The sequence below is a fragment of the Aquarana catesbeiana genome, linkage group LG06 (assembly GCF_042186555.1).
Source record: "Aquarana catesbeiana isolate 2022-GZ linkage group LG06, ASM4218655v1, whole genome shotgun sequence".
NCBI lineage: Eukaryota > Metazoa > Chordata > Amphibia > Anura > Ranidae > Aquarana > Aquarana catesbeiana.
This window is the reverse complement of record NC_133329.1, coordinates 342,417,770-342,441,725: the sequence shown is the minus strand read 5'-3', so window position 1 is coordinate 342,441,725 and position 23,956 is coordinate 342,417,770. Positions and strand designations below refer to the sequence as shown.

The following is a 23,956-nucleotide window of genomic DNA, read 5'->3' as shown; positions in this document are numbered from 1 at the left end:
GGAGGAGGAGGGCATGAGGAGTACAGAGAGGAGGAGGGCATGAGGAGTACGAGGAGGAGGAGGAGGGCATGAGGAGTACAGAGGAGGAGGAGGAGGGCATGAGAGTACAGTAGGAGGAGGGCATGATGAGTACAGAGGAGGAGGGCATGAGGAGTACAGAGAGGAGGCATGAGGAGTACGGAGGAGGAGGAGGGCATGAGGAGGAGGAGGAGAGCATGAGGAGTACAGAGGAGGAGGAGGAGGGCATGAGGAGTACAGAGGAGGAGGAGGAGGGCATGAGGTAGAACGAGGAGGAGGAGGAGGAGGGCATGAGGAGTACAGAGGAGGAGGAGGGCATGAGGAGTACAGAGGAGGAGGAGGAGGAGGAGGAGGAGGCATGAGGAGTACAGAGGAGGAGGGAGGAGGAGGAGGGCATGAGGAGTACAGAGGAGAGGAGAGGAGGAGGCATGAGGAGTACAGAGGAGGAGGAGGGGGCTGAGGAGTACAGAGGAGGAGGGGAGGGCATGAGGAGTACAGAGGAGGAGGAGGGCATGAGGAGTACAGAGGAGGAGGAGGAGGAGGGCATGAGGAGTACAGAGGGAGGAGGAGGAGGGCATGAGGAGTACAGAGGAGGAGGGATGAGGAGTACAGAGGAGGAGGGCATGAGGAGTACAGAGGAGGAGGGCATGAGGAGTACGAGAGGAGGAGGCATGGAGGGCTAGACGAGAGAGGAGGAGGGCATGAGGAGTACAGGAGGAGGAGGAGGGCATGAGGAGTACAGAGGAGGAGAGGAGAGGCATGAGGAGTACAGAGGAGGAGGAGGAGAGGCATGAGGAGTACAGAGGAGGAGGAGGAGGAGCATGAGGAGTACAGAGGAGGAGGAGGAGGAGGGCATGAGGAGTACAGAGGAGGAGGTAGGAGGAGGCATGAGGAGTACAGAGGAGGAGGAGGAGGAGGGCATGAGGAGTACAGAGGAGGAGAGAGAGCATGAGGAGTACAGAGGAGAGAGGAGGAGGGGGCATGAGGAGTACAGAGGAGGAGGAGGAGGGCAATGAGGAGTACAGAGGAGGAGGAGGAGGGCATGAGGAGTACAGAGGAGGAGGGCATGAGGAGTACAGAGGAGGAGGGCTATGAGGAGTACAGAGGAGGAGGGGCATGAGGAGTACGGAGGAGGAGGAGGGCATGAGGAGGAGGAGGAGGAGAGCATGAGGAGGTACAGAGAGGAGGAGGAGGAGGAGCATGAGGAGTACAGAGGAGGAGGAGGAGGAGGGCATGAGGAGTACAGAGGAGGAGGAGGAGGAGGGCATGAGGAGTACAGAGGAGGAGGAGGAGGGCATGAGGAGTACAGAGGAGGAGGAGGAGGAGGGCATGAGGAGTACAGAGGAGGAGGAGGAGGAGGGCATGAGGAGTACAGAGGAGGAGGAGGAGGAGGGCATGAGGAGTACAGAGGAGGAGAGAGGGCATGAGGAGTACAGAGGAGTAGGAGGGCATGAGGAGTACAGAGGAGGAGGAGGAGGGCATGAGGAGTACAGAGGAGGAGGAGGAGGGCATGAGGAGTACAGAGGAGGAGGCATGAGGAGTACAGAGGAGGAGGGCATGAGGAGTACAGAGGAGGAGGCATGAGGAGTACGGAGGAGGAGGAGGGCATGAGGAGGAGGAGGAGGAGAGCATGAGGAGTACAGAGGAGGAGGAGGAGGGCATGAGGAGTACAGAGGAGGAGGAGGAGGGCATGAGGAGTACAGAGGAGGAGGAGGAGGAGGAGGGCATGAGAGTACAGAGGAGGAGGAGGAGGAGGGCATGAGGAGTACAGAGGAGGAGGAGGAGGAGGAGGGCATGAGGAGTACAGAGAGGAGGAGGAGGAGAGAGGGCATGAGGAGTACAGAGGAGGAGGAGGAGGAGGGCATGAGGAGTACAGAGGAGGAGGAGGAGGCATGAGGAGTACAGAGGAGGAGGAGGAGGGCATGAGGAGTACAGAGGAGAGAGGAGGAGGGCATGAGGAGTACGGAGGAGGAGGAGGAGGGCATAGGAGTACAGAGGAGGAGGAGGGCATGAGGAGTACAGAGGAGGAGGAGGAGGGCATGAGGAGTACAGAGGAGGAGGAGGAGGGCATGAGGAGTACAGAGGAGGAGGAGGGCATGAGGAGTACAGAGGAGGAGGAGGAGGAGGAGGGGAGGCATGAGGAGTACAGAGGAGGAGGAGGAGGGCATGAGGAGTACAGAGGAGGAGGGGAGGGCATGAGGAGTACAGAGGAGGAGGAGGAGGAGGAGGAGGGCATGAGGAGTACAGAGGAGGAGGAGGAGGGCATGAGGAGTACGGAGGAGGAGGGCATGAGGAGTACGGAGGAGGAGGGCATGAGGAGTACGGAGAGGAGGGCATGAGGAGTACGAGGAGGAGGGCATGAGGAGTAGGGAGGAGGAGGAGGGCATGAGGATAAGGAGGAGGGCATGAGGAGTACGAAGAGGAGGGGAGGGCATGAGGAGTACGGAGGAGGGCATGAGTCGGAGGGATGAGGAGTACAGGGGAGGAGAAGGAGGGCATGAGGAGTACGGAGGAGGAGGAGGGCATGAGGAGGAGAGAGGGCTATGAGGAGGAGGAGGGCATGAGGAGGAGGAGGGCATGAGGAGGGAGGGCATGAGGAGGAGGAGGGCATGAGGAGTACGGAGGAGGGCATGAGGAGTACGGAGGAGGGCATGAGGAGGGCGAGGGCATGAGGAGTACAGAGGAGGAGGAGGAGGGAGGGCATGAGGAGGAGGAGGAGGGCATGAGGAGTACGGAGGATGAGGAGTACGGAGGATGCAGGGGTACAGAGGAGGGCGAGGGCATGCGAGTACGGAGGAGGAGGAGGCATGAGGAGTACGGAGGAGGAGGAGGGCATGAGGAGTACGGAGGAGGAGGCGGAGGAGGAGGCGGGCATGAGGAGTACGGAGGAGGAGGCGGGCATGAGGAGTACGGAGGAGGAGGCGGGCATGAGGACGTACGGAGGAGGATGCGGGGCATGAGGAGTACGGAGGAGGAGGAGGGCATGAGGAGTACGGAGGAGGGCATGAGGAGTACGGAGGAGGAGGAGGGCATGAGGAGTACGGAGGAGGAGGTGGCATGAGGAGTACGGAGGAGGAGAAGGGCATAGGAGTACGGAGGAGGGCATGAGGGAGTACGAGGAGGGCATGAGGAGTACGGAGGAGGGCATGAGGAGTACGGAGGAGGAGGGGGGCATGAGGAGTACGAAGGAGGAGGGCATGAGGAGTACGGAGGAGGGCATGAGGAGGAGGAGGGCATGAGGAGTACGAAGGAGGAGGAGGGCATGAGGAGTACAGAGGAGGAGGAGAGCATGAGGAGTACAGAGGAGGAGGAGAGCATGAGGAGTAAAGAGGAGGAGGAGGGCATGAGGAGTACAGAGGAGGAGGAGGGCATGAGGAGTAAGGAGGAGGAGGAGGGCATGAGGAGTAAGGAGGAGGAGGAGGGCATGAGGAGTAAGGAGGAGGAGGAGGGCATGAGGAGTACAGAGGAGGAGGGCATGAGGAGTACAGAGGAGGAGGGCATGAGGAGTACAGAGGAGGGAGGGCATGAGGAGTACGGAGGAGGGCATGAGGAGTACGGAGGATGAGGAGTACAGAGGAGGAGGAGGAGGGCATGAGGAGTACAGAGGAGGAGGAGGAGGGCATGAGGAGTACAGAGGAGGAGGAGGAGGGCATGAGGAGTACAGAGGAGGAGGAGGAGGGCATGAGGAGTACGGAGGAGGAGGAGGAGGGCATGAGGAGTACAGAGGAGGAGGAGGGCATGAGGAGTACAGAGGAGGAGGAGGAGGGCATGAGGAGTACAGAGGAGGAGGAGGCATGAGGAGTACAGAGGAGGAGGAGGAGGGCATGAGGAGTACAGGAGGAGGAGTGAGGGCATGAGGAGTACAGAGGAGGAGGGCATGAGGAGTACAGAGGAGGAGGGCATGAGGAGTACAGAGGAGGAGGGCATGAGGAGTACAGAGGAGGAGGCATGAGGAGTACAGAGGAGGAGGCATGAGGAGTACGGAGGAGGAGGAGGGCATGAGGAGGAGGAGGAGGAGAGCATGAGGAGTACAGAGGAGGAGGGCATGAGGAGTACAGAGAGGAGGAGGGCATGAGGAGTACAGAGAGGAGGAGGGCAAGAGGAGTACAGAGGAGGAGGAGGGCATGAGGAGTACAGAGGAGGAGGAGGAGGGCATGAGGAGTACAGAGGAGGAGGAGGAGGGCATGAGGAGTACAGAGGAGGAGGGCATGAGGAGTACAGAGGAGGAGGGCATGAGGAGTACAGAGGAGGAGGGCATGAGGAGTACGGAGGAGGAGGAGGGCATGAGGAGGAGGAGGAGGAGAGCATGAGGAGTACAGAGGAGAGGAGGAGGGCATGAGGAGTACAGAGGAGGAGGAGGAGGGCATGAGGAGTACAGAGGAGGAGGAGGAGGGCATGAGGAGTACAGAGGAGGAGGAGGAGGAGGGCATGAGGAGTACAGAGGAGGAGGAGGAGGAGGGCATGAGGAGTACAGAGGAGGAGGAGGAGGAGGGCATGAGGAGTACAGAGGAGGAGGAGGAGGAGGGCATGAGGAGTACAGAGGAGGAGGAGGAGGGCATGAGGAGTACAGAGGATGAGGAGGAGGGCATGAGGAGTACAGAGGAGGAGGAGGAGGAGGGCATGAGGAGTACGGAGGAGGAGGAGGAGGGCATGAGGAGTACAGAGGAGGAGGAGGGCATGAGGAGTACAGAGGAGGAGGAGGAGGGCATGAGGAGTACAGAGGAGGAGGAGGGCATGAGGAGTACAGAGGAGGAGGAGGAGGAGGAGGAGGGCATGAGGAGTACAGAGGAGGAGGAGGAGGGCATGAGGAGTACAGAGGAGGAGGAGGAGGAGGAGGGCATGAGGAGTACAGAGGAGGAGGAGGAGGAGGGCATGAGGAGTACAGAGGAGGAGAGGAGGGCATGAGGAGTACGAGGAGGATGGCATGAGGAGTACGGAGGAGGAGGCATGAGGAGTACGGAGGAGGAGGCATGAGGAGTACGAAGGAGGAGGGCATGAGAGTAGGGAGGAGGAGGAGGGCATGAGGAGTAAGGAGGAGGGCATGAGGAGTACGAAGGAGGAGGGGGAGGGCATGAGGAGTACGGAGGAGGGCATGGAGTACGGAGGGATGAGGAGTACAGGGGAGGAGAAGGAGGGCATGAGGAGTACGGAGGAGGAGGAGGCATGAGGAGTACGGAGGAGGGCATGAGGAGTACGGAGGAGGCATGAGGAGTACGGAGGAGGAGGGGGGCATGAGGAGTACGAAGGAGGGCATGAGGAGTACGGAGGAGGGCATGAGGAGGAGGAGGGCATGAGGAGTACGAAGGAGGAGGAGGGCATGAGGAGTACAGAGGAGGAGGAGAGCATGAGGAGTACAGAGGAGGAGGAGAGCATGAGGAGTAAAGAGGAGGAGGAGGGCATGAGGAGTACAGAGGAGGAGGAGGGCATGAGGAGTACAGAGGAGGAGGAGGGCATGAGGAGTAAGGAGGAGGAGGAGGGCATGAGGAGTAAGGAGGAGGAGGAGGCATGAGGAGTAAGGAGGAGGAGGGCATGAGGAGTACAGAGGAGGAGGGCATGAGGAGTACAGAGGAGGAGGGCATGAGGAGTACAGAGGAGGAGGGCATGAGGAGTACGGAGGAGGGCATGAGGAGTACGGAGGATGGGGAGTACAGAGGAGGAGGAGGAGGGCATGAGGAGTACAGAGGAGGAGGAGGAGGGCATGAGGAGTACAGAGGAGGAGGAGGAGGGCATGAGGAGTACAGAGGAGGAGGAGGAGGGCATGAGGAGTACGGAGGAGGAGGAGGAGGGCATGAGGAGTACAGAGGAGGAGGAGGGCATGAGGAGTACAGAGGAGGAGGAGGAGGGCATGAGGAGTACAGAGGAGGAGGAGGAGGAGGGCATGAGGAGTACAGAGGAGGAGGAGGAGGAGGGCATGAGGAGTACAGAGGAGGAGGAGGAGGAGGGCATGAGGAGTACAGAGGAGGGCATGAGGAGTGCGAGGGCATGAGGAGTACAGAGGAGGAGGAGGGCATGAGGAGGAGGAGGAGGGCATGAGGAGTACAGAGGAGGAGAGGAGGGCATGAGGAGTACAGAGGAGGAGGAGGGCATGAGGAGTACAGAGGAGGAGGAGGAGGGCATGAGGAGTACAGAGGAGGAGGAGGAGGGCATGAGGAGTACAGAGGAGGAGGGCATGAGGAGTACAGAGGAGGAGGGCATGAGGAGTACAGAGGAGGAGGGCATGAGGAGTACAGAGGAGGAGGGCATGAGGAGTACAGAGGAGGAGGGCATGAGGAGTACAGAGGAGGAGGGCATGAGGAGTACGGAGGAGGGAGGAGGGGGGCATGAGGAGGAGGAGGAGGAGAGCATGAGGAGTACAGAGGAGGAGGGCATGAGGAGGAGGGCATGAGGAGTACAGAGGAGGAGGAGGAGGAGGGCATGAGGAGTACAGAGGAGGAGGAGGAGGAGGGCATGAGGAGTACAGAGGAGGAGGAGGAGGGCATGAGGAGTACAGAGGAGGAGGAGGAGGAGGGCATGAGGAGTACAGAGGAGGAGGAGGAGGGCATGAGGAGTACAGAGGAGGAGGAGGAGGGCATGAGGAGTACAGAGGAGGAGGAGGAGGGCATGAGGAGTACAGAGGAGGAGGAGGAGGGCATGAGGAGTACAGAGGAGGAGGAGGAGGGCATGAGGAGTACAGAGGAGGAGGAGGAGGAGGGCATGAGGAGTACAGAGGAGGAGGAGGAGGAGGGCATGAGGAGTACAGAGGAGGAGGAGGAGGAGGGCATGAGGAGTACAGAGGAGGAGGAGGAGGAGGAGGGCATGAGGAGTACAGAGGAGGAGGAGGAGGGCATGAGGAGTACAGAGGAGGAGGAGGAGGAGGGCATGAGGAGTACGGAGGAGGAGGGCATGAGGAGTACGGAGGAGGAGGGCATGAGGAGTACGGAGGAGGAGGGCATGAGGAGTACGAAGGAGGAGGGCATGAGGAGTACGAAGGAGGAGGGCATGAGGAGTAGGGAGGAGGAGGAGGGCATGAGGAGTAAGGAGGAGGGCATGAGGAGTACGAAGGAGGAGGGGGAGGGCATGAGGAGTACGGAGGAGGGCATGAGTACGGAGGGGATGAGGAGTACAGGGAGGAGAAGGAGGGCATGAGTACGGAGGGGGAGGAGGAGGGCATGAGTACGGAGGGGGAGGAGGAGGGCATGAGTACGGAGGGGGAGGAGAGGGGCATGAGTACGGAGGGGAGGAGGAGGAGGCATGATGAGTACGGAGGAGGCATACTGAGGAGGAGGGCATGAGGAGTAATGAGGAGGAGGAGGGCATGAGGAGTACGGAGGAGGAGTATGGAGGAGGGCATGAGGAGGAAGGCATGAGGAGTACAGAGGAGGGGATGAGGGCATGAGGATGAGGGCGGCATGAGGAGTAGGGAGGATGAGGGGCGGCATGAGTAGGGCGGCTGGCATGAGGAGTACGAAGGAGGAGGATGGCATGAGGAGTACGAAGGAGGAGGAGGGCATGAGGAGTACGAAGGAGGAGGGCATGAGGAGTACAGAGGAGGATGAGTATGGAAGAGGCGGGCATGAGGAGTACGGAGGAGGAGGAGGGCATGAGGAGTACGGAGGAGGGGGAGGGCGTGAGGATGAGGAGTACAAAGGAGGAGGAGGGCATGAGTAGTACGGAGGAGGAGGTGGGCAGGAGGAGGAGGGCATGAGGAGTACGGAGGAGGAGAAGGGCATGAGTACGAAGGAGGAGGAGGGCATGAGAAGTACAGAGGAGGATGAGGAGTATGGAGGAGGGCATGAGGAGTATGGAGGAGGAGGGCATGAGGAGTACAGAGGAGGGCATGAGGAGTACGGAGGAGGAGGAGGGCATGAGGAGTACGGAGGAGGAGGAGGGCATGAGGAGTACGGAGGAGGAGGAGGGCATGAGGAGTACGAAGGAGGAGGAGGGCATGAGGAGTACGAAGGAGGAGGAGGGCATGAGGAGTACAGAGGAGGGGGACATGAGGAGTACGGAGGAGGGCATGAGGAGTACGAAGGAGGAGGAGGGCATGAGGAGTACAGAGGAGGGGGACATGAGGAGTACGAAGGAGGAGGGCATGAGGAGTATGTGTATAGAGGAAGAGGGGCCCATATTACTCTATGGCAGGGATATGCAATTAGTGGACCTCCAGCTGTTGCAGAACTACAAGTCCCATGATGCATAGCAAGAATCTGACAGCCACAAGCATGACACCCAGAGGCAGAGGCATGATGGGACTTGTAGTTTGCAACAGCTGGAGGTCCACTAATTGCATATCTCTGCTCTATGGGGATGCAGCAGTTGTATGACCACAGCCGCAGGTCCTAATGTCATATATGTGCACACAGATCGCTCTTCACAATGTTCCATCTCACCTGTATGGATGAGTGCTTGGCCTTTGTACACACATGTCCCTGTAATGTACATCCATAGGAAGGCCGTGATCTCCAGGAGAATGCACAGGTGTTCCATGCGGGGAAGTGCTGCACCCAATCATAGCAGCCCCGATCATAGGGCAGTGTGTGATCAGGGCTGTGCACCCACATGGATGTCAGATTGGTAGCAGCGGCTCTGTCCCAGTTGACCTGAATTGGACTTTTTTTTATTGTTTTGGACCACTTCAGCCTCCATGGAGTAGAAGTTTGTGGCGGGGTTTAGGTGGTTATACCAGGATGATGACTGCATCATTATTTTGTAAACGCAATCCTAGTGGTAATTAGCTGCTTGATTTGCTTTTACAGGCGGCAGAAGGGGCTCAACTACCCAACCCCCCCGCCTGCCACCTTACTGGGCTCTCCTGTACCACCAGTGGTTCCTCCTGCTGACTGGAACATCCCTGACCGTCTCTATGGTCTAAAACTGGCAGCGAGTCTCGTAACTTGCGGTAAAAGCAGGCCTCTGATGTCTGATTTGAAACAGATAGGGATTAAGGACAGATTCCCCAGTCCCTTTTTCTGTCACTCTGTCACTCTGGACAGTGAATGAATGGGAAGTGTTCTGTACTGAGCGGCTTCCTGTTCATTCACAAACTGAAGCCTAGAAAACACAATTGAGGAAAGGGCTGCTATTTACTGGCCTCTTTACCCACTCTTGAGAAAAATGAAACTACTACAGGGAGACAATTGCCATACTGTATGCCAACTTGTAAAATTTGTGCATGGCCCAGGGCAGAGGTTTGTGTCAGTGGGGCAGTGGACAGTGTCAGTAGGGCACTGGATGTTTGAGTAGTTTTCTGGCAGGGATGTGCTAGTGGGGGCTCCAGCGACAATTGCCTTACAACTCTTGTGGGGTGCCCAGAGTCCCAGTTGCCACAACGTCCCCCTCTATGGCTTTGATTTGAAGGGGGGGGGGGGGGGTAGGAGGGTCATGTGCTAGTGGGTGATTTGGAAGGGAAGACATGAGAAGAGCGCACCCATGTCAGGCAACTTATTCTGGCACCGGGCACCAGGAGGTGTGGATCACCTGTATTTTCCTCCTGCAGCAGCTGAAAAAGGGGCAGCTGGGTCAGCTTTTACAGGTACACACGATCCCTGTATTTTCCTCCTGCAGCAGCAGTATGCTAGTGAGGGGTAGGATGAGAAGCAGCTTTTCAGCTGCTGCAGAAGGATCAATAACAGCTGAGACTCCCCTCAATGCCATGCCCGGGGCAGCTGCCCCCTTTCTAGTTACAGCCCTGCCTGTCACTACTCGTGCTATCACAAGGGCAATAAAGTTGATTCAAAAAGTGTAAAGGACACAAGGAACTAGGGATGCACTGGTATATCAGCTGAAGATAGGGTTAACAGCGTTTTGCTGGGAGAAGGTGGTGATAATGCCATTGATTTCGGTGCCAAAATGCCAGCTACACTAAATTGACTTTTTTCTTTTTTACTGTCTTTCGGCCAAGTGCATCCTGATTTTTTGGTTTTGGTCCAGAATTTATATTTCTGTGCACAACTACAAGGAACAGAAGGGGGTGTAAGAGGATATGGGGAACAGGCAGCAGGCCCCCCCTTTTTTTCTCCCAAATATTAAATTGAGGGTACCACTTATGTCCAGTGCATTTTTGGAGTTTTGCGTGGAATGTGTCATATTTGATTTTTCCTCCACTTTGTCAGACCATTAGAAATAAATTAAACATGAGATGCCTTCAACCTTTGTAATTGCAACAATTTTCTGGGTGAAGTGGTGCATTATCTAACAAATGCAGGGGTGCCAATATTTTTGGCCATGACTGTATGCTTATATCTCTGATATGGCCCTTCTGGGGTGCTTGGTGCGAATGATGGCTTTGGGTTTTCAAAGAACTTTTGTGGCCCGTCTACTATACTGAAATGAATCTGCATGACATAACATTGTACTTTTCCCCTGTCATCACAATTCAGTCTCTTATAACAACTGCCAGGGAGCAGATAACCAAACTATACATACATCTACAAACATCAAGCTTTTGCATTGATGGCTGTTTATGGAACATTGGTGTAATGCTGGGTGATTTATATGTGTCTGCTGTTTACTTTTTTTAGGATTTGAAATGGCAGAAAACGGTGATAAAGAACAAGTGTCTGATCTGGACACAAAGATCTCTCAGCAGGTTGAGGTAAGTTTATGGTCTATTAAAACGGTATCCTGAGAAATTTGCTAGTAAGCATAGTGTTTTGTAGTGGAGACTTGGTATACAGACCTCGGATGAGGACAGTTTGCCGTTTAAGTGCTTTGTCCTGCACTCAGCACCTGGGTCCGTCCCTGTAGAAATGATAGTATTGTCTGATGGTACGGTTATTGATTTTCTATTGGCTGGGTACTGAACAAATGCAGTATAAGTGTTGGGCTGGCTACATTTTTGAAATGTCATGCCAAGTTCTGTGTACCTTGGATGGGGATGGCGGCTATTGCACCCAAGCTCACAATGCCAGGTTGCTTTTTAAGGTTTGTAACTGATGTGAGGAGTCGCTTGTATCTGTGTACCCTTTGGTGCGTTCAGTTTAAAACACATTTTTAAGCCTGCCTTCCTCCACACCTCTTCCCAGTCTTTTTTTAGTAGTCCTTTATCACCCCTTAAGTGGTGAAGTCAGATGTACTCACCCAGTCCTCAGGCCAGGTCACTTACTACAGCCAATTCCGGTGTGGGAACCACTGAACCAGTGCTGTGAAGGAGCCCAAGACCACTAGTCTCCTGCCGGCTCTGATGACATTGTCCTCTCCAACCCAACGACCACCCAATATGAAGTGTCCACATCTTCACAATCTGTGACCTGGACACCTGATGGACCCTATTTTATTCTTTTTGTTATTTACTATAGTGAAACATTTTAGAGGGGGTTATATATCCACATCTATCCTTTTGCCTCTTCTCTCCAACAACTGCCCCACCCAAATGCATCCATCGCCTAGGATTAAAAGTTCCAAGTTGCCAGTGTTGTGGCTCACAGTGCTGATTGCCCTGTTACATGGTTGTACTGCATGCTCCTCTGTACTCAGAGGTTATGGATGTTTTTTTCATCTCCAGCACTGAACAGAGGTAAAGAAATCAATGTCTATCTTGCAGGGCAGGGGGTTAAAGCTTTGTTTTTTCATATGCAGTACACTCCTGTACACTGAACTTTGTTGTTTTGGTTTTTCAGTACTACTTTGGTGACCATAACCTTCCACGAGACAAATTCCTAAAGGAACAGATTTCCCTTGATGATGGCTGGGTGCCTCTGGAAATTATGATCAAGTTTAACAGGTAAAATTATCTGGTGATGTCTGGGGTTGGTGTACGTTTGTAGTATGGAATGTCTGATGTTTCTTAATTCCTTCTAGGTTAAGCAAATTGACGACTGATTTTGGATCATTTTTGGGGGCACTTAAAAAATCTAAGACAGGCCTGCTGGAAATTGATGAAGAAAAATCCAAAATTAGAAGAGATCCCAGCAAACCTTTGCCAGAGGTCACAGAAGAGTACAAAAACGCTATCAAGAATAGATCGGTTTACATTGTAAGTAGATAGGAGCCATAAAGCTGTTGTAAAACAGAAGCATAACATTTCAGGTTTTTGGAAACCATAAATGTCACTTGTCCCCCAAATTCAACATTGTGTTTTCCATTACATCATATAGTTTATATGCAAAGTTGAGGAAAGTTTAAACTTGCATATTGGCATTAACATTCATATGATGTATGGTAGAATGTAGTGCAGTTGACCAATGATATGGTGTCTCAGAACTTCAATTAAGGGACACGGGAAGTCTATAACCTGCATGTCACAATGCTGTCTACAAGAGAATGGACGCTGGCAAACCTAAAACTGAAAGCCAGCCCAGGATAAGCCATCTTTAGCTCTGCTGTGTAGAGAGATGATCTAAATTTTGCTAGCACCTCTTGGTCTTCAAAGTTTTCTCTGATGGCAGGAACACAGTACTTTATACTGGGTGTAGCTGAGGCTACATACAGTCCTATACAATGCATACAGCTGCTACAACTGTTGGTGATGTAAATAGTTTGTTAGATCATCTTGGTCCAAATGAACTGTTTAATGGTAAAACATGGATATCCGCTTGAAAGAATTTCCATGTCCTTGAATAAGAAAATAGGATTTTTTGGGCTCCGCCACCCCCCCCCCCCCCCCCCCCCCCCTCCCGCCGCCATCCGGTGCTTCTCCGGGCTCTCCCGTGTCATCAGGGGCCCGGAGAAAGAATCGGCCGGCGCCGAATGATGACGATAGAGATTTCCGGTCATCTCTATGACCGTCGGAGGGTTCCTGAATGGTAAACAAAGCTGCGATTGCGGCTGTCAGCATGAGATCGATTTTACATTTTTTTTTTTTTTTTTTTTTTTTCTTGATCTCATTGCTTTCCAGCCAGATGTGGGGTCTTATTGGACCCTGCTTCTCTCCATAAAGAGGACCTGTCACAATAAATTCCTATTACAAGAGATGTTTACATTCCTTGTAATAGGAATAAAAGTGATCAAAAAAATAAAAATGTAAAAATGAAAAAAAGTAAAATAAAAAAAAATTTAAAACGCCCCTGTCCCCATAGCTTGCGCTCAGAAGCGAACGCAAGTCCCGCCCACATATGTAAACGCCATTCAAACCACACATGTGAGGTATCGCCGCGTGCGCTAGAGCGTGTGCAACAATTCTAACCCTAGACCTCCTCTGTAACTCTAAACTGGTAATCTGTAAAAAATTTTCAAAGCGTCGCCTATGGAGATTTTTAAGTACTGAAGTTTGGCGCCATTCCATCAGTGTGCACAATTTTAAAGCGTGACGTGTTGGCTATCTATTTACTCGGCATAACATCATCTTTCACATTATACAAAAAATTGGGCTAACTTTACTGTTTTGTTTTTTTTAATTTGTGAAACGCTTTTTTTTTTTTTTTCCCAAAAAAAGCGTTAAAAAAATTATTGCGCAAATACTGTGCGAGATAAAAGAGTTGCAATGACCGCCATTTTATTCCCTAGGGTGTCTGCTAAAAAAATATATATAATGTTTGGGGGTTCTGAGTAATTTTCTAGCAAAAAAATGGCTGATTTTTACATGTAGGAGAGAAGTGCCAGAATAGGCCCGGTATGGAATAGGTTAATTAAAAATAAAGAGCCACAGTTGGCTTTTATTTTTTCTCGAAAGATGTTACGACGAGTAAATAACAAGTCACACTTTAAAATTGTGCACACTCGTGGAATGGGCCCCAACTTATAGGTTACATTTTTAGAGTTTCAGGATCTCTTGTGCTAGAATTATTGCTCTCGCTTTAATGTTTGCGGAGATACCTCACGGGTAGTTTGAATGCTGTTTACACATGCGGGCACGACTTACATATGCGTTCGCTTCCGCGAGGATGGGGGCGCTGTAAATCTTTTTATTTTGTCCACCTTCCTTCCCCACCCCCACCCCCATTACAAGGAATGTCTAGGTCTTCTTTACAGAGATCTGGAGTCTAGAAGTCCCCAGATCTTGCTGTACGCTGGAAAGCCTGAATCTACCCCCCCCAAAATAAAAAACAATTCATTCTCCGGCACGCTCGCTCGCTGCCTATTAAAAAAAAAAAAAAAAAAAAAAAAAAAAAGAGGGGTGGTGGGGGGGGGGGGGGGGGTGGGGAACCCATTAAAGTGGCTGTAAACCGGATTCATGAAATTAGAGCTGGGCACATATATCTGCAGTGTTTTCTTATCTCTCTCCAAAGCACTATGTCCCATAGCTGTCTCCTGCTCTGTTCTTCTGTTTATCAGCCTGATAACTTCTGACAAGTTCTGTCTTTGAGTTTTGTGTTGGGGGGGATGCTATAAATTAGCACTGAGCGGAACTATTTAACAATTGGTGTGCCTTTTGCTCCAATCAGCTGTCTTGGCTGTATGCCCAGGCTTCACCGCAGTGCTGAACAGGAAGAGAAAACTTAACAGAATCTGAACTTTCTAAAGAATATATAAAGCGGAAGACAGCAGATATACATGTAAAACTTATGTAGGGAGATTGTTTTCATCCCCTGTGTATCATCTGAGGCTGTTCACTTCACTGGGTACACGTGAGGGTTTACATCCACGTTAACTGGCTGAAAAGCCGCTATGATTGTTTTTACATTGTAGGGAATCGCCGGCAGAAAAATATCTGCCTACAGCTGCAGGCATCATTCAGATTTAACTACTTAAACGCCAGGACATCATATGAAGGTCCACCTAAGGAGAAGTGGTTAACATACTTTAAAATCTTTTTCTTGGAATCCATTTAGGGTTTTTTTTTTTTTTTTTTTTTTTGTTTTTTTTTTCAGCCCACAGTATAACCTGAAGGTTAAAGACTCCCTTGATCCCAAAGGTTTATTGTACTTTGTACTTGCTGTAAAGTCCTTGTGGTTCTATTAAATAAAACCTGGGGTTACCCCCATTTCTGACAATCTGAAAATGATGGTTGCTTCGCTGTGTCTATCCTTTTTTAGTGTTTTTAATGTCCTAAATCTTGCTTGTTTTCAGTTAATGCACTGAGGCATATGTTGTGAGGATAGGCAGTCTGCTAACTGCTTCACACTGAATTCAGGAATGGCAACCTCCATGTTTCTCTCAGTGAAGGTTTCCCATATTAAATTTGACATAAGTGCAGGGCATAGTTGGTCTGCCTATCGACCGATTCCCCCATGGCTGGCCTTTAATACAGATTGAGAAGACCTAATAATCAAAAGCAAATGTCTGCACTGTGGATGCAAACTTCATAGGCAAAAGTGAACCAAATTAATGGATCAACTAAATTTGAATACGGTTTTCTTTTGCACAAAACTCATTAGTCAATGACAAACAGTGCAAAGTGCCCTGAAAAAAAATTGAGTGACAAGTCCACAAGTGATCTTAAACTTTTCCAATATTGTGCTCTTCACCACCTTGTGACAGTCAAAACCCTCACCTTTTAAAATTGTTTTTTAAAACTTCCAGGTTTAGTTGAACAAATTTCATTGTGCCCTCTTTGGCTGGTAAGGCTTGGTGGGACTTCTAGATTGTAATCTGGTTACACTGCCCAGTAGGATCTACAATGTGCAGCAATGATTAAGCATTTCTAATAAGGCAATATGTACTTTCACAGAAAGGCTTTCAGCTGGACACATCCCTGGATGAAATTAAGGGATGGTTGGAAAACAAGGGTCCCATTGAGAACATCCAAATGAGGCGAGCACTCGATAAGACCTTCAAGGTTTGGGTTTTTATATAATTTTTTTTTTTTTTAAGACTGCTGTAGCTAAAAACTTATTGGTGTATTTATCCCAGTTTTCTTTCCCAACATAGGGCTCAATCTTTATTGTATTTGAAACTGAAGATGCTGCCAAGAAATTCTTAGAGAATAGAGATCTTAAATTTAAAGACTCTGATATGATCATATTATCCAAGTAAGTTTTTAAAAATGTAGTAATTGGTAACTTGTTAGTCCAAGATTACACATGCTTTTCTGATCTGGTTTTTGAGTAAGTGTTGGGTGATTATCATGACTTCAGCTGTGATTGTCTCATTGTGTAATGACTCCTCACTTTCTAATAGGGAAGAATATTTTGCAAAGAAGAATGAAGAAAGGAAGCAGAAGCATTCAGAGTCAAAAGCGAAGCACAAGCAGTACGTATGTGTGGTAATGTTGGTGAAAAAGTCTGGACACCGGAAATTTTTTTTTTTTTTTTTTTTGTATTTCACTTTTAGATCATTACATTTGTATTTGACTCCAGCCAGAGATTGGTGTGGGAAGGGTTGGAGCTTTTATCCCCATTAAAGAGATCTCTCCACTTCCTAACTCGTCTAGTCCACTGTCATTGGGATGGGGAGATGCTGGGAAATCCCTAGTGGGAACACACTAATAAACCATGTCCCTCCATGCACACATAGGTGTTTAGAGGCAGGGCAAAAAAGAAAAAAGCAATAATTGGGCTTTCAGAGGAGTGTTTGGGCAGAAAAAAGCTTTATAAATGCACTTGTTCGCACATTCTAATTGACAGAATAAATTAATATTCGGGCCAATTGAATGTGTCTAACCACACTTCAGCTCCAAAAGGTTTTACCCCCTGTATGACAGGCCATTTTTTGCAATACGGCACTGCGTTGCTTTAACTGACAGTTGCGCGGTCGTGCAACCCTGTACCCAAACATGTCACAACATCCCCCCCCCCCCCCCCCCACACACACACACACAAATAGAGCTTTCTTTTGGTGGAATTTTGCTTTTGTGGCTTTTATTTTTTGCACTCTAAACAAAAAAAACAACAATTGTGAATTTTTTTTTTTACTTTCTGCTATGAAACATACCCAATAAAAAAAGTAAAAAATCTTATTTCTTCATCAATTTGGGCCAATATGTATTCTGCCACATATTTTTGGTAAAGTCCCAATAAGCATACATTATATTGGTTTGCGCAAAAGTTTATAGCATCTACGAACTATGGGATATTTTTATGGACTTTTTTTTTTTTTCCTCCCACTAGTAATGGCGTTGATCAGTGATTTTTAGTGGGATTGCGGCTGACAAATCTGACGCTAAGTGACACATTTTGGGGACCAGTGATGCCAATACAGTGATGAAAAAATGCACTGTCACTGTATAAATGACACTGGCAAGGAAGGGGTCAACATCAGGGGCGATCAAAGGGTTAAGTGTGCTCCTAGGGAGTGCTTTCTAACTGTGAGGGTAATGCTGACACTGGAGGACAATAGATCCATGTTTCTGCTTAGAAGAAACACAATCTCCATTTTCCTCCCTCACAGAATGTCTCTGCTGGGTGGCTGATGGCTGCTGATTGGCTTCCGCTGTGTTCAATCGGCGTGCGAGCAGGAGCTATCGGTCACGGCACTTGCAAGTGAAGAAACGGCACAGAGGTCTGTTTCTTCACAGTGCATGCACAAATTAGATCAGCGCACTTCAAGGTAAATCTCTCATAAACGGCGCACCTTTAGTAGATATTTCCACTACCTATTGGTAAGCCTTATTCTAGGCTTAACTATAGGTAAAGTCAACAATCGGTGGTTTACAACTACTTTAAAAGTATATCTAAAGCCATGAGCTTGTGTTCTTCACTTTCTGACCCAGATTCACAACAGGAAATGAGAAGAACTGCCTTTTAAACAGTTAACATTTGTTCCCACACTCTTTTATTGTGGGCACTACAGAGTGAACATTAAAGGGCAAAACCCCTGAATGAACCAGATCTTAGAAGTGCACCTCTATTCTGCTGCATCATTGCTGATGGTAGTCCTCTAGCAGTGAAAGGGAATATTAAAATCTAATTATACCAAGCGAGGGGGGAGGATTGAGTCATATGCTGTTTGCAGCTGGTTACAGTTAAGAATCTTGATCTGCCACACAGAGCAGCTAGTCAGAAGGGATCTGGACTGGTCAGTGCATTCAGCACTCAAGGGAATCATGGCAGAATCCAGATCAGAAACGGGGGTTTTCAGTCATCTTCGTCCTCTTATATGGGAAGGGTAAGATATGTGTAGAGAATATGCAGCCAGTGGCCTCAGAACATCTGATGTGCATACTTGTTCTGGGTCAGTGAATCAGCATAACTGCCATCCAGTAACTATGGCCTAAATATTTATCTTGGTATGAAGAATTCTTTAACACAACCATTTAATACTGTGTAAATGTGTGTGCCTTTTTTATGTAAAAAAAAAAAAAAACTTGGCTTTCACAATGCATTGGTAACTGGAAAGGTGTTTTTTTTTTTTTTTTTTTTTTTTTTTTTTATTATTTTTTTTGGAGGGGGTTCGCAGGAATATATTGAATATTGATTGGGAACCTGATCTCTCTGGGATCTGCTTTAAAGCCAACAATTACTTGCCAATGCTTCTGTATTTTTCCAACCAGCTTATGTCCACTCAAAGGAATGTGTATTCATAATCCATTTCTCCTTTCTAGAACACAGATTACAATTTATTTATTTTGTCTCCAGGGAGAAGGCAGATGCCCAGAAACAAGCTGAAGATGCTGAAATGGTAGGCATAAACGTAAGCCCCCTTAGTGCTTGTGCTACAGGAGCCCATTTACACAAGGAAGTGCATGTGAATAGCACAGGAATGCTGTGCAATTCGCATGCAGTTCTGTGCAGTGATATTTCAAAATGAATGGGCTGAAACTGCACCGTACCAAAAGTAGTGCATGCACCACCTTTTTTTTTTTTTTTTTCTCTTTTGCATTAAAACTTGAATATCTCTGTAGAGGCTCATTTGGGTCTACCTACCCCCCCCCCTTCTAGATTCTAGAGGTTTGTGTCTTGGGATGACCAGGTGCATTTTCATAAGTGGACTGTTGACTAGAATTCTACCCAAAGTGTAATTAAATCCTCCAATTCTTTGCAGTCAAGGAAGCTGCCATCTTGGTCTGCTCAATTTCCATGGTATTGCACATTTAATCGGCCATTTTGATGGTTTGACAAGTAACTGTGACAGTAATCATTCAAGACATTCTGTGAATGGTATGGTTTTGGGAAACTTAACGACAGGTTTAGTACTGCTTTAAGCGATGTTTAGTCTCTTGTCTTTAAAATACACTGGGACTTGTGTGGTGCTGGCCTTATCTAGGTGCGACACAAGATAATCTTAAGGGTGATTTTAAATGTTGGGGCCCTAAATGTAGTTCAGGAAACTTTCACACATGCAGAGCGTTCATTTTATCCATAAAGTAACTGAACTGCAGCTATATAGCTGGTTGCTGAGGAGGGGTCCTTAACTGACGAGTCAACTGTCAGCAGGGGGGGATTGCTGGTGAAAGGTCCATACCAGGCCCCTTGTGAGTCTAGTATGGATTCAGAGTGGACCTCCCCACGCCAAAAAAAGTGTGGGGTCCCCCGAAATCCATACTAGATCCTTATCTGAGCATGCAGCCCGACAGGTCAGGAAAAGGGGGGGACGAGCGAGCACCCCACCGAGAGCACCTTGCCCCCATGTTAAGGACAAGGGCCTCCGCTTCCCAACAACCCTGGCTGGTGGTTGTTGGGGTCTGCCGGCAGGGGGTTTATCAGAATCTGGAAACCTACTTTAACAAGGGGGCCCAGGGATCCCGCCCCCCCCCCCCCCCCCCCCCCCCCCCCCTATGTGAAGGGTATTGGGTACATCATACCCCTACCTATTCACCCCCAAAAGCAGTGAAATGCATAAAAAACAAGAGCCTGTTTTTGACAAGTCCTTTATTAAAAAATAGCTTGGAGCCGTCTTCTCCCCGAGCTGCTGTCGTCTTCCTTGCCGCCAGTTACCCGCTGAAAACAAGACACGCGCTTCTCCTGAGGCTATCTTTCTCTTTTGTGTTGTCCCCTGCTGGCTGACAGTCATGGGGCGTGGCCATCTGATGACATCACAAGGGGCAGGCTCTCTGGGTGACATCAACGGATGGCCAAGCCCCATGGCTATATAAGATGTCAGACAGCCTCAGGAGAGGAGCGTCTTTTTCTTTTTGGTGAGGAAGAAGACTGCTCAGGGAAAAGATGGCTTAAAGCTATTTAAAATAAAGGACTTGTCAAAAACCGTCTCGTGTTTTTGTGTTTTTTTTTTTTTTTTTTTTTTTTTTTCTTTTTTCCCCATTCAGCTGTCTGCTGAGGACTCTGTTAAGAATGAGGCGGCCAGCTTCCCAGCCCCCTTAGCAACCAGCTAATATACAGTGTGTGTGTGGAGGGGGGGGGGGGTTTTAAAAATGGATGTAAGCGGATGTGTCTAAAATCCATTTTTCATCTGTTCCGTTTTTTTAAAGATGGAAAAATAGGGCTTTCATCCATCAACTTCCTGTTTTCATCCTCTCCCGTAAAAAAAAAAAAAAAAAAAAAAAAATCACCTGTTGTCTGTTTTCACATAGGAATGCATTTGAGGTCTGTTTTTTCATCCATCAACAGATGGATGAAAAACGGACGAATGGTCCTGTCCATATGTGTGGAAGGGGCCTTAGTTGTCAGCCTTGTTCATGTCTGTTTTGATGGCTGAGGCTGGCATAAAACAGGTGCTGTTATTTCAGAGTGATTTGTATATCTGGTATTGTCAGCTTAGGGGCTCATTCACACTGGCACTCAGCCTTGTGAAGAGTAGCCCATATAAAGTGAGTGGATAAGCAGCAGCTGAGTTTTGCCAGGTAGGCAGGGTTGCACTCAGCTCTAGTAGAAAAGGTAAACTGCTCTTCTCACTGCAATGGGGTACCATGTGAATGGCCTTAATTCAGTCCTGGATCCAAAAAAAAAAAAAGTTTTGTATGAGTGTTTACCTTTTTAAATGTAGTGAAAAAATATAATGTAAAATATTAAATGGCTTTTTATGTACAGAAAACCTTGGAAGAACAGACTGGCTGCCTCTTAAAATTCTCAGGAACCTTGGACAATATGACTTCCAGAGAAGATATCCATGCCTTATTTCAAGCTCATGGTGAAATCAAGTGGATTGACTTCAGTAGGGGTGCTAAGGAGGTGCGTATAATGCCTAGTAGAACTTCTGGAATATTGGCCTCTTTGACTATTCCTTTTAATGAAGGCAATGATTTATCTTAAGTGATACTCTTATCAAAGCAATAAGACTGACCAAGGCTAGCCATAGACAGTTTGAATCTTGGCCAGTTCACCAGATTTTCAAACTGTATGGGCAGGCTGAATGTATCAACTTGGGTACAACCAACCTGCCTGATTTTACTTTCAATTATCACTAGGGACTGCTATAGCCGCTAGCAATCACTGTCTTCTCCTGGTGGGGACAACCTGTGGTTACAGGAAAGCAATGTGCACGGTCTATGGCCTGCCTATAATGCTGCTTTAGTGATTTTGCACTTCCTACTCTTGCAATTTTTAAAGTCTGTGTAGTTCAGCCCACTGGCCTCCACCCATGCTGCTAAACATTTTGCGTTAACTTGGTTTAAAAATTTTGAGGAAAGAAAAAATCCTGGACGGCCGCACACCATAGAAGGCATCTTTATTGATATGAAGAAATAAAATCCAAATGCAGTCACCTCATGTACAGGAGGAACAGGAGAGATGGCTAACATTTCACGCCCCATCGTGGCGCTTATTCATAGCTCACTATGAACTTGGTTTAAAACTTTCTAGGCAGGTAGAAATTTAAACCCTGTAAGAATTAAATTATGATCTTCACTTAACTGCTGTATGAAATGGTTAGGTGGCCAGTGATGAGATGATTTCTTTTGCTAAATTGTCCTGGTTTCCTTTTTTAGGGAATTATCCTGTTTAAGAGTAATGCCAAGGAAGCCTTGGAGAAAGCCAAGGCGGCAAATAAAAACAACTTGCAGTTGAAAGAAAAGGATGTAACTTGGGAGCTTCTAGAGGGTGATGTAGAGAAGGCTGCACTGAAGAAAATCATGGAAGACCAACAAGAAAGCTATAATAAGTGGAAAGGCAAAGGTTGGTACATTATTTTAGTAGTGCAATGTGGACATGACTAGCCTATGACTAGTTTAATTGTTTTTTAAATTGGTTGATATTTGGACCCAACAGCATTTGAGTACACAGCTGGTCAGTTAACAGGGATTTCTGAATTTCTTGGCTCCTTGTATTTTTATAGTCAAGTTCCCTTTTGTGAAGGGGAAAAAAAATAAATGCACATATATTGAATAAAGAAAGTAGAATTAATATTTTCATAGGAGCCTGCAAAGCATTGCACCTGCAATCAGTATCTTGTGGGTGCAATGTCGGGCTCCTATAAACACACTTAATACCCTGATATTCCTCTGAGGGAGATGTATAGAACTCTTCTCAGCCCTTTTCTGAGGGGGTGTATATGTACACTCCTCTCCCCTCGTGTGCAGAAGCTAACATGTGTAAGTTGCACCCACATATGAAAACTGTTAGCACAACGTGAGGTATTGCTGCGAACGTTGGCGCGAAAGCAATAATTCTAGCGCTAGACCTCTAACTCTAAACAGGTAACCTGTAAAGGTGTTTAAAGCGCCTATGGAGATTAAGTATCATAGTTTGTTGCACAAGCGTGCACTATTTTAAAGCGTTGCATGTATGGTATCTATTCGGCGTAACATCTTTCATATCGTACGAAAAATTGGGGTATTTGGTCTTTAGTGTGTGTGGTTTGTTTTTCTCCCCCCCCCCCCCCCATAAAGTTGCATTTTAAAAACTGCTGCACAAATACTGTGTGACATAAAAAAAAATGCAACGATAGCCTATATATATATATTATATATAATATATGTGTGTGTGTGTATATGTATATGTTTGGGGGGGTTCTAAGTAATTTTCTAGAAAAAAAATACAGATTTAAACTTGTTAAAGTGCCAGAAAAGGCCTGGTCTTCAAGTGGTTAATGGCAAACACTGATGTGTACATGTTTTCATGGACATTTTAACGCTCCATGCACACTGAGCTCAAACGGCCGTTTTTTTTGGAGTTTGGGCTTTTTTTTTTTAACGACCCATAAACTCCACTCTGTTATCCTATGTGTCCATGTACACATGGATGTTTTTGAACTTTTATCAGCAGTGGAGTTTATGGGCTGATTTCTGAATGCCATAAAATCACATTCAGGAGTTTTTCTGACCTCAAACGTGGCTCACCAACGTTTTAACGTTTTTGATCCATTGAAGGAAAAAAAAAATATTAAAAAAAAAAAAAAAAAAGCTAACGTGGAAAAACGATAAACGCTATTGCAAAAACATTAAACGACTTAGTGCAAAGCTACTGCCGTTTTTATAACGTTATTTTAACGTCCAGTGTGCATGGAGCCTTATGCTTTATAAATAAAATCCATATCTTTTGTGATTCACTGACTTGCTGTCGTACAATAAAGTTCAGTTTATTCCCTAGAATTAAAAGTTGACTTTTGGGAATTACAGTGCTTCCAAGCCACCTGAAACTACTAGCTGGGTGTGCAGTGGACAGCCTCAAAAGATCTGATGACCAATGCAGCAAAAATGGACAGGGTAGATGGTTTCTGACCTCAAATGTAGACTAGCTAGCAATCATTTAGGAGCTTATGTGTTAAAGTGGCTCTTAATTGCTTTTCTTTTTTAAAGCATATGTTTACAGGCCCCTTATAGTAAACTTTGCATAATGAGGCTTGCAAAAAACAAAAAAAAATCTGCCCCCACCTCACTCATTTAATTTACAGGAGTAGGATTAGATGGTGTATATTTAAACTTCAATGAGCTTTGTGTGAAATGAAGGCTTTCAAAACAAATTCACTTTAACATTTAAGTTGTTTCCTTTTTAAATACAGGTGGTAGGAAATTTAAAGGCAAAGGAAGAGGGGGTAAAGGAAATGACGGTTCATCCAGGAAGAAAATCCAGTTCCAAGGAAAGAAAAAGAAGTTTGAAAGCAGTGATGAAGAGGACACAGAAGGTATTTTTTTTTTTTTTTTTTTTTTGTGCAGCTTTTATTCAACAAGTGCCCCACAGGAGCCGCTTTACACGGTTTAATATAAACTCTTATATAGATTTGGGGTAAATGGGTGTTGTTGGCCCTCTTTACACTTGGTTTCTGTCACTGGAAGATCGGCAATGAATGCAAACTAAAAGGGCAACTGCAG

General features: G+C 47.9%; 1 protein-coding gene across 2 annotated transcripts in view; it reads left to right on the top strand.

The window, feature by feature from the left end:
- SSB (small RNA binding exonuclease protection factor La) overlaps positions 1–23,956 on the top strand; it is a 30,914-nt gene that overhangs the window by 6,140 nt on the left and 818 nt on the right. Inside the window, exons 2-11 of one of the 2 annotated variants that reach the window (XM_073633945.1) lie at positions 10,518–10,591; positions 11,616–11,719; positions 11,797–11,971; positions 15,545–15,652; positions 15,745–15,845; positions 15,994–16,065; positions 18,390–18,432; positions 20,739–20,879; positions 21,635–21,821; positions 23,647–23,769. In XM_073633945.1, coding sequence (XP_073490046.1) covers positions 10,526–10,591; positions 11,616–11,719; positions 11,797–11,971; positions 15,545–15,652; positions 15,745–15,845; positions 15,994–16,065; positions 18,390–18,432; positions 20,739–20,879; positions 21,635–21,821; positions 23,647–23,769 — 1,120 coding nt within the window. In that variant the 5' untranslated portion in view covers positions 10,518–10,525. Of the gene's footprint in view, positions 1–10,517; positions 10,592–11,615; positions 11,720–11,796; positions 11,972–15,544; positions 15,653–15,744; positions 15,846–15,993; positions 16,066–18,389; positions 18,445–20,738; positions 20,880–21,634; positions 21,822–23,646; positions 23,770–23,956 lie in introns of both variants that reach the window. The other variant, XM_073633944.1, reaches the window with a different exon arrangement.